Genomic DNA, 16,479 nt, shown 5'->3' with positions numbered 1-16,479 from the left:
GCTATGATTCAAGTCGATTGCTTCTAATGTTTGACATCTAGATTTCAGGAATGCGATGAAATTTGACAATGTTGGTACATCTGACAATACAATATGGCTCTCCCAAAGTCTAAGTGTAGGGTAATCAAGCTTCTTTGTCAATGTAAATATCAACAAAGTATCCCAACTTTGCACTGGTTGACCTAGGTTTTCTAGAGCACGTAAATGCTTGTTTACAGAATCTATTAATGATCTTAACTCTAATCCAGATTCCCTTTCAATTTTGTTGTTATTGTATAGAGAAGCTATGTGATTGTTGATGAGGATTCTTTTGTTTTCAAATCGTTCCTTTAGTAGGGACCAAGCAGTCGTGTAGTTTACTGAGGTAACTTCTAAGGATTCTATGACCCTGATAGCTGGACTGTGAAGTGATGTTTTGAGGTAATGAAACTTTTGTGTGTCTGTTAGTGAGGTGTTGTCATGGACGAGAGAATGAAATATTTCTTGGAACGATGTCCACTCCTCGTATTTCCCACAAAATGTAGGGAGCTTTATAGTAGAAAACTTGACACTGATTGATGAGTTATTAGAAACTACAGAGCCATATGGGATTGAAATTGGTTGGTTTTCAGTGAGGAGAGCTTCTGCTTGGGCAATCAATTAAAAATATATGTTTTCAAACGATTCCCTTTCAGCTTCGTGATCAGATTCAGTATCAAGAAGTTCTATGTCCCTTTGTATCTGTTCAAATTCTTGTGCAAGAGGTTTAAATAGGGCTAGTCTCCTTTTTAATTGGGACACGTCATTATCATTTTATTGCATCTACATACTTTTTAAATCTAGTAAGTTTGGCTTTGGTCTGTCCTCGCTTTTGGCATAATGTTTTTAACTGCTGTTCTGTCATATTCTTTGTGTGCAAAGAGGCTTGTAAAAGGATGATTGTTGTTTGAAACTGAACGTGATGAGGTTGTGAGTGACTTACGGTGCTGCAGCTGGGTATATCCAATCACTGGACACTGAGTCACTAGTCACTGGTCACTGAGTCACTGGTCACTGAGTCACTGGTCATTGAGTCACTTGAAGACGAACTGTTCACTGAAGTCGCGACGGCGACGGCTCGACACGTTCCGACGACAAAACTATAAAATGCGTACGGTACGATTGTTCCACGCGATCACTGATAAATAATCACGGCTTGATGGAACATGTTGTGGTACTATAATCCGGCTTGAAGGACCATGTTGCGGCACGTGATGCGCCAATGTTTTGGTAATAATGAAAAACTAACACTTTGAAATGAACTGTGATTTTATTTATGTAAAAATAAACAAATGATATTAGTGGACTGTATAATTGAACTGTGATGAAATAAATTGCTGTAATTAACTAGATGCGGTTTTAACTAAATGTGAGATACGTGGAGGAAACTGCCTCACACGTCCTATACGAAGCTATGCTAAGTCAATAATGTGGTGCTCGTCGATGCCCTGACAAAAGGCACCTCCCTCACTCAGATTGGGGTTACAACTTTCTAAGAACTGGTGAGGAAGGGCCCTGTCCTTTCGCAGAAGGGCGATATTTATGACTCTGTGCTAAAAGCCGACAAGTGGCGCCTAGCAGTAAGTACGTTAGAATTTAAATGTCATATGAATATGATTAACTATTTACCTACAATATTATTTATACTAAGAAGATAAATTAAACAAACAATAAACATCTCGATACTGGTACTGTTTGCTGATTAAGAGAGCGTCGACATCGTGTTCGAGGGCAAACTGACAAAGAAGTGCGTCAGCCGTCCTGGATCGCTCCAGATTGCACTGAAGGATTCTTATCTTCGTGGGAGAGATTTCGCTTGCTGTAGAGTAGTTTTAAATACACTACACTGCCCAGACCCAGCTATATGCTTTACGTGTTTGTCAGCGAGCCCATTTTCTTTGCAAAGGAAACAGGACTCGACTTTGCAGTCCTTACGGATGTGACCAACCTCCCCGCACCGAAGGCAGTTCTTGCTTCGGTCGGGTCCCTTGCAGTTTCGGGAGGAATGGCCGAAACAGAGGCATTTAAAACACCTCTTCACTTCCACTCTCCGTCTGAGCCTGCAGTTGACCCAGCCGACTCTCAGATGCTGGAGTGCCAGCACCCTAGTGGCAAGCGCGTCTGCCATTTCGGCGATTGCCATCCGCTGCTGACTCCTATTGGGTTTTGTGAGCCAAACCCTTAGGATGGCCGTTTGTCCGGCAAGCTCGGGTACAGCTTTCTTCAGGGCCTCAACAACGTCACTCTCCGTCGACACACAATCAATGTCTCGAACCTCAATTGATGTCTTGGGCTCAAGAGCACGGACGGTGCCCTGGCCTTCAACAGCTGCCTTCAGTTCGGCAGTAAAAGCAGCCTTGTCTTTCGTCTTACCCAGTTCAAGGAGAACGTCCCCTTCCAGGGTTTGTCTAATCGACCGTACAACCGTATCGGTCTGCTCCGGTTTAGCTTTGGCCTTTATTACGCCCAAGACCTCGGCAAAAGATCTCCCCCCTGAGGGTTTGACAAGGATTGCCTCCGTCCTGGGCTTTTTGGGCCGCGACCTTTTCGGAGCAGGGACCGAGCCGGGCCCAGTTTGGGCCACGCCGGTTGGCTGTGCCTTCACTGCCACATTCTTCATGGAGGCGACCTCCGCCCGCCTCAATTGCCTCTTCTCCTTTTTGGAAAGGCGTTTTTCCCACACAGCCTCAGGTGTCTCCACCACTGACCCCTTTCAGGAACTTCCCTGAAGGGGGGTCGTGGGTTGCTGTGCCTGTCGGCGCCTCGCTGGAGCTGCAGCTACGTCCGAAAAGGATCTGGACACAGCAGACGAGAGGTCCGTCTGAGTCGCCTTGGCCTTAACCGTGGTCTTTTTGGTCTGGACGCCTTCTTCTCTTTTTGGAGGACTCTCCAATGTGGAAGGCCTCCGACGTTTCTTAGAAGGCAGCGCTCTTTCATCGGGCAGGGACACCACCTTTTCGGCAATCTTTTCCATGGTCGCCTTGCTTACCAGACGGCAGGCAAAGACAAAGCCAAGGTCATCCTCTAGTTTGGCCATTCCATTTTTGACCACTTGATTTACGGCTCTCTGGGTCCGGAAGGTGTCCAGCATAGCCTTAATGGTCTTTTCCATGTCACGGAGCCGGGTTTCAATGTTACTATCTGCGTCAAGATATTCCTGACGCAGAAGCACAATCTCAGAGCTTTCCGACCGCGACGTCGCTGTGAGGGTTTCCTTCGGCATCCCTACAGCATCTACATCGCCAACACTTTCTGTACCGTTCCCAGCTCCACTTCCCGAAGGAGATCCTAACGGGGGAATCGTAGAGCACTTGAAAGGTGCAGGTGGCGGAGATGTCCTCACGTTTTTCGGTGGTGGCGACCTCTTAAGTTTGGAGCTTCGGACAAAAGGACTCTGCTCCACTTCAAACGAATTTACTTGCTCATTTGAGCTCCTCTTCAATGATGTGTTTGGGGTATTTTTATCAAAACTCATCGTGTTTTCTCCAGCGCATCGTGCGGCAAGGAGCGGCCCGGAATCAGTCAGGAACGGGTATACCCTCGGGGACAAAAACGCCTACCCCGGTTCCCCGGGGCCCGACCTCCGTTTGCCCAGCACCGGATACCTGACGTGCCGGGGGTCGCCCGTCGCAATGCAGAGCCCGACCTCTGCATCCATGCCGCACTCCCTGACCAAGGACCGAAGTGGCTGGTTTCTCACGACCCACTGAGAATACCCATCGGCAGTGCAGAGCACACATCAACCCCTGCAACACAACAGGGGCACTCCCAGGGACTCCCAGTGAGTTCGTCGGTCACCCTTTTAGTCGCCTCTTACGACAAGCCCGAGAAGGCTGCGGTCCTATTCTAACCCGGTACCGCACGGGGATCTCCTCTAGTCCTCGAGGTTGTATCTCCTCTAAAGTTATTTGCAAAGGATCAATACCATTTTTCAAGTTCCTAATGTTTTCATGAAATAATTTTAGTTTCCCTTTGTGTTTAACAGAACGATTTATCACGTTATCATTTGCGATTTCTGGAGTAAGTAGTTTAAAGGATCAGCCGGTGTGTCAGTTTTTAAGAAACCATCTAGATTACTAGAATCGCCATCTTTATTACTACTATTTTCACAAATACTAACTTTACTTTCACTGCTCTGCTTTTTCACTACACTCACAACACCAACACCAGAGGGAGGAATACTTTGTGCAATCTGCTGATGTGTAGATGTTGCTGGCAGGCTCCTCTCCGATTCATTTGGGGCGATCTCTTCAACATCTGATAGCAAACGGTGAAGAACTGGTTCCTCAATTGGGGCAGGACTTGAAAGACAGTTGGCTTAAAATTTTCTTCCAGATTTGTTGTTGGACAACATAACAGCCTGTCTTGATCTTCAGAGGTAGCCATATGTGCAGTATATGAAGATGTTGTTTTGTCCGGGGTCTGAGTGGGGTTGTCAGAATTCTTCATGATTGAGCTTTGATGCTTTGATGAAGAAGGTGCTGGAAGTGTTGGAAAATCTGTTACTGATGTTATTAAGGGTGCTGTTCTTTGCTGATTATGCTGGTCTGAAATTGCCCTTTCTAAACAATTTACAAGCTCTAGGTGACTAAAACCGTTGTTAAAAACTCTTTTTGAATTGAAAGAGTTTTGAAATTCCCCAGTTTTCTGTTGAAATTTGATCAGATTTGTCATAAAATGCTCCGTGGAAACTTGATCTCGGACGCAGCCCATAGGTGAGCAGATTAGTTGGCAGAACTGCTTTTGTTTAAAGTCTTTTATTAGACTTGCAAAGGCCAGATCATAGTCTGTTAAGCTTGGTTTAAGATTATACTTTGGTTTCGTTACTAAACCATACACTCCCGGTCCATTTTTAGGTTGCTGATAGGATAGGTGGCTATCTAATAAGTCTGAGTGTAACGGCCTGCCAAACCTTTTCCTGAAACTTACTGCCACTCCGGCACTCATGTTTCTGTCATCATTGAGGTCTGCAGATATACAGTGAGCGAATGCTGTGCGCTTATCATTAGAGTGATATTTGAAGATGTCCATTATGTTGTGAACCATTATTTTAACTTTATTTTCTTTATCATTGTATTCCATTCCCTGCATCTTTTTTGTGTTCATCTTCAGTATGTTTTCAGGGCATTTTCCTTCTACCAATGTTTTTGTCAATGTCTTGAGTATTTCTTTAGCAAATTTCTTTTTTCCTCTTGAGTTAAAATGTAAACCATGCATTGTGTAATGAGATCTTTGAAAATTATTGATATCTAAAAGATGAACATTGTTACATCGGACCGCTAATTCCTCAATGTAGTTATTTATTTTCAATATTTCTAAGTGAATATGCTTGTTCCACTCAACATCAAATCTATCTGGTATAGTTGATATAATTATAGTTTTATTTTTATTTTTCTGAAAAGCAATTAGTTTGGATTCCAACTCCATGTACAGTTTATCTATATTTCCATTCAGGGAGTCGTTAGACCCACCAAGTATTACCACATACTTATTTCTCGCTTGAGCAGCTGTGTCCAACACTTGCAGCAGTCCCGCGTTCGGCATAACCATACTCTCTGATGCCATAACACTCCCATTACTCATCATGTTAACTTTCTCAGAAATCCCTCTTCCTTGGCTGTCAGATATTATTGAGAGTTTTTTAATGACATTAACCCCTGACACCTTCTTAGGTGTGTGGAGCTTTCTTCTGCAGGAGTTCGCCAACTTGTTAGGAAGAGTGGTTGTCATCGGTTCTTTTGCAACAGCAGGTAACACCAACAAAGATGTATTAGTGGAGGCAGAACCATCATGAGTTTTGTCATTGTTTTCCAGGATAGCAAACTTGTTTTTACATGGGATCGGGATGTCAAGCTGTGAGGCTTGCAGTTTTGGGGCCTCATCCTTTACGAATGTCCATTCATCATCATCAGACTTTTTCTCTTTTGATTTTGGTTCCTGGTTTGATTGAGAGTTTATAGGATCCTTATTTACAAAAGACTTAGAGGGTGTTATTGAAGACTTAGCTGTCTCTCTAGAAGAAATTTATTTCTATCCACCAGAAACCATTCTTCAAAAGATGACAGCTGGGGAAAGCAGAAATAGTTCAAAATATATTTTGCATTTGCAAGCACATTAAGCCCACACTCATAGGAGTTGCGTTGTTGTTGACAGGGCATTTCAACAACTGGTCCGATTCCAAGATTTGAAGATACAACTATTGCAGATTTGTTATTACAGTTACCTAATGAGTCAAAGTGGTATGACTTCTTTGAAGCACGGTTACAAAATAGGAGGCTCCAATGTGAACCAGAGCTCATTTTACAAGGGTCCATAGAGTCATTGATGCAACAGAAAATATATTTGCATTGATCAGAATTCAGGAAGGGAAAATCTTCTAGGGCTGTTTTGTTGGTTCTGAATTTAAGCATACGAGTTTCAGGAGGGCCAAGAAAAATTATGTCATTTCGAGTTCTGGAAGCACTCTCAGACATTGAATCGAAATAAACTGAAAGGACACAGTCATCAGCCCACTTGTCTTTACGCCAAGACTTTTCTCTGTTAATTAACATGGTCACATTTGAGTGACTTAGAGACAGCTGGTCTTTTAGGCTAGACAAGATCGTTTGTAGCTTGTTGTTTTCTGATTCCAGGACTCGCTTGGAAAAAAGGAATTTAAAAAAAAGTTTACAAGAATAACTTTTTTAAGGCAATTTTAATACAAATTGATTGACACCTTAGTTTTTAAGATTGGACAAGTATTAACTGAGATATGGTGATTTTAGTGATAAGTGACCGCTTTCAGCATGCGCTCCAACTAACCTTCAGAGGTCACGTATCACTAAAATTGCCATATCTCAGTTAATACTCGTCCAATCTTAATAAATAAGGTGTCAATCAATGTGTATTAAAATTGCCTTAAAAAAGTTATTCTTGTAAACTTTTTGTAAAATCAACGGTTTTCGAGTTATTTAAGAAACAAGATTTTAAATGGCCGCCATTTTGTTTTATGAATTGGAAAAATCGTCATAATTTTTTGCTAGCTTTGTCTAGTTGTCATAAATTTTTGTGCAAAGTTTCAATTTCGTAAGTTTAACCATTCTTTAGAAAAAAATTAATAACTAAAAAAAAACAAAATGGCGGCTGTGTGAGTAGCTAAGGACTTCCGGACAATTTAAATATGATATTTAGGTATGTTTCTTACCCAGGAGCAATGCCCTAAAATATTGGTAGAGAGTTCCGGGACACCTTGTATATCATTTTGTTTGGAAAATTATGGGCTTCAATGTAACGTATAAAACATTAGAAAAAAAATATTCAACAATTTTTGTGGGGTTAACATTTCTCAAAAATTATAAAATAAATGAAAAAATTTATGTTTGCGCTCGATAAATTGTTATAATTTATAGGTCTACAAATATTTTAAAATAGCCCCTTTGTTCAGAATTTTATGAGGATTCCAAAAATATAATAATATAAGGAAGTAGATTTGCAAATAAATAAGTTATGGGCAAAAAACAGATTTCCGTACATAGCGTTTAGCTAAGAATGCATAGCCTAACCATAGCTAGGAATCTGGCTGATAATCTCCATCAATATCACTACCTACTTCTTCAGGATCATCAACCAGCCCTTCAAAATCACTTAAATCTTCTTATAATGCACCACGTATATCACTACTTTTGATTTTTAACACTAAAACAATGATAAACGTAATAAAACACATCAGTCATCGGTGCGAGGTTAACCAAGCTGTTTACAAATACGCACGTCAGCTGTCTGCTACAATTATGATCGGCTCGAGAAAAAAAAGCGCTAAGAGACAGACCTCGGGAGAAAGCTTAGAATCTGCGAAAAAAAAAACGATACCTAACTCGATCCAGTTCAATCCGATTTAGTCAGTCGGAAGAATAACTTTTTTAAGGCAATTTTAATACAAATTGATTGACACCTTAGTTTTTAAGATTGGACAAGTATTAACTGAGATATGGTGATTTTAGTGATAAGTGACCGCTTTCAGCATGCACTCCAACTAACCTTCAGAGGTCACGTATCACTAAAATTGCCATATCTCAGTTAATACTCGTCCAATCTTAATAAATAAGGTGTCAATCGATGTGTATTAAAATTGCCTTAAAAAAGTTATTCTTGTAAACTTTTTGTAAAATCAACGGTTTTCTAGTTATTTAAGAAACAAGATTTTAAATGGTCGCCATTTTGTTTTATGAATTGGAAAAATCTTCATAATATTTTGGTAGCTTTGTTTAGTTGTCATTAATGTTTGTACAAAGTTTCAATTTCGTATGTTTAAGCATTCTTTAGAAAAAAATTAATAACTGAAAAAAACAAAATGGCGGCTGTGTGAGTAACTAAGGACTTCCGAACAATTTAAGTATGATATTTAGGTATGTTTCTTACCCCGGAGCAATGACCTAAAATATTGGTAGAGAGTTCCGGGACACCCTGTATAAAACAGTATACTTTACATTGTTTTTAAGTTTCTAAAATACATTTTAATAAAACCCTGCGATTGCGCAATAAATGGGCGAACATTAAGACCAAAACTAGAGACACTTGGAGGGTTAACAAGCTCGTAATTGGCTCCAAAATCTCACTGTGGTTGAGAATAAATTTTGCCAGAAAAGTGATCATACCCATGAATTTTTGTACTTCATTAGCATTACTTGGGATCACAATTTTGACAGGTTTGTGATGGTACATGTTTCAGTGATATGGATTCAACATTTTAAAGTACTGTATTTAGTGAATTACAAAGTTAAATTGGACTTGCATGCAGTAAAAACATTGGTGAAGTACTATTCTAGTTACTGAATAATCAATCTTACACTTTATTTTTAAAGTAGTTTGATATATACTAATTAAAGTACGTACTCACTTTCCAGTATGTAGAGAGGTACATGTTTTTCTAGCCTAATTTTAACTGTATATAATATCATTAATCACACATTACCAAGAACGCTAAAGTAAAATAAAAGACTTTTACTCACAAATAAACAAATTGAAAACTTCAAGTGATTTTATTTTACTCATAAAAAAGCTCAAGGAAAATAAAAAATACTATACAGTTTGGTTAGAGTAGTAATTTCCTGGAAAAACAATAAAAAAAAAACTGATCTTCAGGAAACTACATCTTATCAGTTGTGGCAACTAAGTTACAGACCACAAAGTTCATATCTGTTATCTGAGCTGGACTATACAAACTGACAACAATGGTTATAGCTTATTGTTATTAACACTCAGGCCCGATTTCACCAAATTCTCGCTAACGATGGTTTAATTAAACTTCGGTTAAAACTAACCAACGATTTAAACCACAGTTAAGGGAATCTGATTTCACCAACGAAAACGCGTCAAAACTAACGCTAGTTTTATAAACGAGAGTTTAGAGTAAAATCCAAGTGGCAGTGGCAGTGAACTGTCATAATACCGGGCTGTTACGGGAGCAAGTAATCATAACCTAGAAAATAAATCAGTGTTTACGATGTAGTGAAAACAAAACTGGAGACAGCAAGCTTACATGAATACAATAGATTCTGAGCAAAATAACAACAGAAAGCAAGAATAAATACCAAAACAATTAACATAAGTAAATAAAGGCAAAGCAATGTTGATCAAACATATTCGAGGAACAAATTGGTTGAGTTTTGCAGTCGAGTCAAGACTTATCAATCCAACTTTTTACCGGGATGTTCAATATTAATTCTGTTTGTTCACTAACCAGTTTGGTACATTTGAAGTAGTGAAAAAAATGGAGTCAAAAGAATTACAAGAACGAGCCACAATGTAGATAACACCAAAATAATTATTTTCTATAAAATACTACAAAAATAGCAACAAAAAAATTTTTTATTGTGCTATAAAATAGCACAATAATGACAATTTAGGTTTAGATTTTGGTTTACTTACGTCTGACCGAAAGTAAAACTAAACGTTTTGATATTTCATATCTAATAATAAAATCAATTTCATCTTTGTTATTAAAATCATTAACCCTTTCTCTTATCCACCTAGTTAGGTGAACGACATAGGCTAATCTTCATTGCCATCACTTACTTTCAAAGCTAATTCGTACCATATTCTCTTCTACCATTTCGCCTTTCCATATAAACTTTAAACTTAAAGCCAGCTGATATTTACTTAACGAAAGATTAAAGAAGTTAACCGGTCAAAATTGGGCAGTTAATTATCTAACGACGGTTTAGTCTAAACTAGCGCTAACGGTGAGTGGTGAAATCCGATTTCGTCAGTTAAGAGCTAACTGCAGTTAGAGCAAGGCTTAACGGTGGTTTAAAAGTTTGGTGAAATCGGGCCTCAGTATTGCTAACTTCAAAACAAGGATAATTACAGTTTTACAGTAAAGCTATTGCAGTAAAGCAAAAAGCATAAGGTAATTTAAACTTTAATATGCCTATGGAATTTCAAATAGAGCAGACAAAAAATGGCAAGCCTAATATTGTTTTTAATAATCATAAATTTAGACAGAATTATGTGGCTAAAAGTGGCGAAATAACATGGAGATGCCTTGGTAGGAACTGTAACGCCGTAGTTAAAACGGATGCAAATAAATCCACTTTAACTGTAACTAATAGGAAACACACTGGACCTCATCCAGTTACTATGAGGTCATTACAATCACCTAAGGCCTCAAATCGTGAATCACCTATACAGTCAATAGACACGAACGAAAATAATGTGGACCTCTTTGCATCTACACCTAAATTAACTCCTACAGCGCCTATTTCTACCTCAGAGCTTTTTGTCAGCTTATCTTCTGAATCTAAAGAATCAATTCCACCCTCTTTATTAGAATTAGAAGAGGAAAACAGGCAACTAAAAGAACATAATAGGACTCTGGAAGGACAACTGAAATGTGTACTTGACCATTCCATTGAATCGGATACTCGTCTAATGCAATTCACAGAGGAAATTTTCCCTGTTCCCGACTACATACATAAGATGATAGATTGTTCTGTGCAATGTGAACTGCTGACAGCCCCTCAAATCTTGGATCCTGAAAGTCAAATTGAAAGAGCCAATAGTGATTTCTTGACAACATTGCAATCTGAACAAGAAGCCAAGCGAGTCCTGGAATCAGAAAACAACAAGCTACAAACGATCTTGTCTAGCCTAAAAGACCAGCTGTCTCTAAGTCACTCAAATGTGACCATGTTAATTAACAGAGAAAAGTCTTGGCGTAAAGACAAGTGGGCTGATGACTGTGTCCTTTCAGTTTATTTCGATTCAATGTCTGAGAGTGCTTCCAGAACTCGAAATGACATAATTTTTCTTGGCCCTCCTGAAACTCATATGCTTAAATTCAGAACCAACAAAACAGCCCTAGAAGATTTTCCCTTCCTGAATTCTGATCAATGCAAATATATTTTCTGTTGCATCAATGACTCTATGGACCCTTGTAAAATGAGCTCTGGTTCACATTGGAGCCTCCTATTTTGTAACCGTGCTTCAAAGAAGTCATACCACTTTGACTCATTAGGTAACTGTAATAACAAATCTGCAATAGTTGTATCTTCAAATCTTGGAATCGGACCAGTTGTTGAAATGCCCTGTCAACAACAACGCAACTCCTATGAGTGTGGGCTTAATGTGCTTGCAAATGCAAAATATATTTTGAACTATTTCTGCTTTCCCCAGCTGTCATCTTTTGAAGAATGGTTTCTGGTGGATAGAAATAAATTTCTTCTAGAGAGACAGCTAAGTCTTCAATAACACCCTCTAAGTCTTTTGTAAATAAGGATCCTATAAACTCTCAATCAAACCAGGAACCAAAATCAAAAGAGAAAAAGTCTGATGATGATGAATGGACATTCGTAAAGGATGGGGCCCCAAAACTGCAAGCCTCACAGCTTGACATCCCGATCCCATGTAAAAACAAGTTTGCTATCCTGGAAAACAATGACAAAACTCATGATGGTTCTGCCTCCACTAATACATCTTTGTTGGTGTTACCTGCTGTTGCAAAAGAACCGATGACAACCACTCTTCCTAACAAGTTGGCGAACTCCTGCAGAAGAAAGCTCCACACACCTAAGAAGGTGTCAGGGGTTAATGTCATTAAAAAACTCTCAATAATATCTGACAGCCAAGGAAGAGGGATTTCTGAGAAAGTTAACATGATGAGTAATGGGAGTGTTATGGCATCAGAGAGTATGGTTATGCCGAACGCGGGACTGCTGCAAGTGTTGGACACAGCTGCTCAAGCGAGAAATAAGTATGTGGTAATACTTGGTGGGTCTAACGACTCCCTGAATGGAAATATAGATAAACTGTATTGATTGTGTAAATTGATTGACACCTTAGTTTTTAAGATTGGACAAGTATTAACTGAGATATGGTGATTTTAGTGATAAGTGACCGCTTTCAGCATGCGCTCCAACTAACCTTCAGAGGTCACGTATCACTAAAATTGCCATATCTCAGTTAATACTCGTCCAATCTTAATAAATAAGGTGTCAATCAATGTGTATTAAAATTGCCTTAAAAAAGTTATTCTTGTAAACTTTTTGTAAAATCAACGGTTTTCGAGTTATTTAAGAAACAAGATTTTAAATGGCCGCCATTTTGTTTTATGAATTGGAAAAATCGTCATAATTTTTTGCTAGCTTTGTCTAGTTGTCATAAATTTTTGTGCAAAGTTTCAATTTCGTAAGTTTAACCATTCTTTAGAAAAAAATTAATAACTAAAAAAAAACAAAATGGCGGCTGTGTGAGTAGCTAAGGACTTCCGGACAATTTAAATATGATATTTAGGTATGTTTCTTACCCAGGAGCAATGCCCTAAAATATTGGTAGAGAGTTCCGGGACACCTTGTATATCATTTTGTTTGGAAAATTATGGGCTTCAATGTAACGTATAAAACATTAGAAAAAAAATATTCAACAATTTTTGTGGGGTTAACATTTCTCAAAAATTATAAAATAAATGAAAAAATTTATGTTTGCGCTCGATAAATTGTTATAATTTAAAGGTCTAAAAATATTTTAAAATAGCCCCTTTGTTCAGAATTTTATGAGGATTCCAAAAATATAATAATATAAGGAAGTAGATTTGCAAATAAATAAGTTATGGGCAAAAAGCAGATTTCGGTACATAGCGTTTAGCTAAGAATGCATAGCCTAACCATAGCTAGGAATCTGGCTGATAATCTCCATCAATATCACTACCTACTTCTTCAGGATCATCAACCAGCCCTTCAAAATCACTTAAATCTTCTTATAATGCACCACGTATATCACTACTTTTGATTTTTAACACTAAAACAATGATAAACGTAATAAAACACATCAGTCATTGGTGCGAGGTTAACCAAGCTGTTTACAAATACGCACGTCAGCTGTCTGCTACAATTATGATCGGCTCGAGAAAAAAAAGCGCTAAGAGACAGACCTCGGGAGAAAGCTTAGAATCTGCGAAAAAAAAAAACGATACCTAACTCGATCCAGTTCAATCCGATTTAGTCAGTCATAGAGCCTTCGCCGTAAACAGTGTTTGTGAGTCGCAAAAGCGACACAAAACACTACACAAAGTGTGTTATGAGTCGCTTTTACGACACATAACACTCGGAGGGTTAAATACAAAAAATTATTTCTGTTGGGGACTAACTCAAGAAAAAGTTTTTGTCACAGTAAACAGATTTTATCATCAGAGCCATGTTCGACTGTTTACGATCCACTAAAACCCTCGATTCTTTCTTGTGATGCTTCAAAAAAAGGTCTTGGAGCGGTTTTACTTCAAGTTTTAAGAGAAAACAAGAAACCTGTGGCATATATATCTCGGACTCTAACACCTGCTGAAGAAAACTACAGTAACATTGAGAGAGAAGCGCTTGCGTGCACATGGGCAAGTGACCGTTTTAAATGTTTCCTGATCTGCTATAGCAGATCTACTATTGAGAAGTCCTATTCCGGCTAATGAAGATGGTGAATTGACAGAAGAAGTGGAAGCCTTCGTCCACGAAATCAGTCTGTGCACCACTTAAGTTACAAATTTTAGACGAACGGCCTAGAAAATCAAGTTTACCTAATGAGATTCAAGAATACTTTAACGTGAAAGACTAGTTAAGTTGTATTGATGGGTTATTGCTTCGAGGAACTCAGATGATAATACCTCAAGAACTACAAGCGAAAATGCTCGAGAGGCTTCACAGTGGACACTTGGGAATCACAAAAACAAGGAAACGTGCTTTGGGAACCATGTGGTGGCCTGGAATTTCACAAGAAATAGAAAGGAAAATCAAATTGTGTCCAGTGTGTATTTAGAATTCAACTAATCACAGTGAACCATTGATTCCGAGAACTGTCCCAGATTACCCGTTGCAAAATGTGTCTGTTGACTTGTTCAAACACGAAGACAAGTGGTATATGGTTATCGTAGATCACTACTCAAGATACTTTGAAGTCGAGGAAATGCATCGAATGAGGGCTTCAGGTGTGTGATTCGGGTTTGCAAAACCACATTTTCACGTTTTGGAATTCCACAACTTGTCTATTCAGATAGTGGGACACAGTTTCACCATATTGACTCAAGTGAATTTAAAATGTTTGCAAAGGAGTGGGGGTTCTCCACATTCTGAAGTAGTCCCCACCACCATCAGGGAAATGGGGCAGCTGAAGCAGCTGTGAAAGTAGCAAAAGGGTTAATAAAGAAAAACAAGGATAAATTTCAACTTGCCCTGCTTTCTTACTGGACATAACCTCTTGAAACTGGCTTTTCCCCATCTGAACTTATGTTTGGAAGGAAATAAGGAGACAATTTCCCATCTACTTTGGTTGAAATCCTGTGGAAAACAAAATTTTTTTGAGAGGGAGAATAAGTACCAGAATAAGTACAAGATACAATTTAATAAACGACATGGAGCAAGTGGTTTAAGTGAATTAGAAGTTGGAAGCATGGTTTGGATCACAGATCTACGTCGACACTTTAAGGTAGTCAGGAAATTGAACGAACCTCGCTCCTACCTTGTGGAAACTGACAAGAGAACCATTCACCAAAACTGGAAGTTCCTGCACCGTACTACGGAGGAGATGGTATTCTTTCAAACTGTTCATCCATGGTCCTTAATCGTCCAGGCGCTGGCACAGTAACCCGTTACGGAAGGTCCATCAAGAAACCAAGGTAGTACTGAGGTTCATAAAGATGTGGACATCTTGAGGCGGGATGTTGTATTAAGTCTGTTCTTTTTATCATATGATTTATTTGTGTTTAAATATGTTTTGTTGTCAGATGATTTTTGTAAACATGTTTTTGTAAACATTGGTTTAGTTTTGAAATAGAGTTTGTTGAAGCAAGATGTGTGATTAATATTCTTGGATTAGAAATAGAACAGTTTTTTTTTATTTCCGTTTTATGTATATCTTGAAATGAAATTAAATGAAAAATCGTTTATTCAATCAGGCTAAGTTAGGGCCACATGGCCCTTTCTTAAACTTAATTTTCAGACAGACTCCACCCTGAGGGATCATTAGCACATTCAAAACTGAAGATGTGCTTTATTTTTTACAGCATGATACAGCCGTAGTTGTAAACTACTAAGAATCATTTGACAGTAACAAGGTAATTTATAAACATCTATTAGTTCCTAGGTAGAGGAATTCTTCAACTTTCTCGATGGCCTTGCTATATAGTTCCAGTTGTTGGCTGTACCTTGCATTAATTCTCATTTCCTTTCTCCAGTTTATTTTCAAACCAACTTTCTTACATTCATTATCAAGGTCCTTCAGCTTGTCTTCCATGCATGTTCTTCTATGAGTCATAATGCATAAGTTGTGGACAAAATCAATGTCTTCAAGTCTCTTTGCCACCATATCACCATATAGTTGGGGGAAAGGAGTAGAAGTCTTTTCACAAAAGACAGATAAAATAAGTGTTTGATAATCAGAGCTTAGTTCAATTACAATCCGTAAGGTATTAATCATCTTACGCTTGAATGCGGCTTGCTCTCTCCTTCATACGTCTACTGCTCCTTTAATATCGCTAAACATTTTTAAATTGGATTAAAATAAATCAGTTATCTATTCTTAAAGTTCGTAAAAAGGCGTCTTCACAAAAGCATAAATAATTGTTTAAAATTTGTATAGGCCCTAATGTGTGTGTATGTTTAACACTTGGTCACAGTGTTATAATTTAATACTAGTTTTTTTGTAGGGACAAGGTCAGATCTTTGGAACACAGTTCCTCCCAAAACAGCTCAGAGAGTTCTTGCTGGGATGTTAAATGAGTCCCTTACAATCTTCACAGTTCGATATACACAGGTAATAAATCTGATAAATATATATGGATCAGTTGCATCTGCATGATAGGGTGGAATGCTTTATTGCATCTTATAGCACAGACTGAAACATTTACTTTCGAGCGTTACCGCAACTCTGACGATCATCGATTGATAGTTAATACCAATTATATAAAAATAATAAATTACCAGAAGGCCGTTGAGGGCCGGATAA

The 16,479-nt window shown here is 38.5% G+C and overlaps 1 protein-coding gene across 1 annotated transcript in view; it reads left to right on the top strand.

Annotated features, from left to right (window-relative positions):
* The window catches only part of LOC128984248 (uncharacterized), a 188,647-nt gene that overhangs the window by 25,708 nt on the left and 146,460 nt on the right, over positions 1-16,479 (top strand). The window contains exon 5 of the mRNA XM_054403554.1: positions 16,181-16,287. Coding sequence (XP_054259529.1) covers positions 16,181-16,287 — 107 coding nt within the window. The remainder of the gene's footprint in view (positions 1-16,180; positions 16,288-16,479) is intronic.

The sequence above is a fragment of the Macrosteles quadrilineatus genome, unplaced genomic scaffold (assembly GCF_028750875.1).
Source record: "Macrosteles quadrilineatus isolate MER2022 unplaced genomic scaffold, UCM_ALF_1.0 Scaffold_1__1_contigs__length_201487025, whole genome shotgun sequence".
NCBI classification, from domain to species: Eukaryota; Metazoa; Arthropoda; class Insecta; order Hemiptera; family Cicadellidae; genus Macrosteles; species Macrosteles quadrilineatus.
This window is presented reverse-complemented; position numbering and strand designations above follow the sequence as displayed.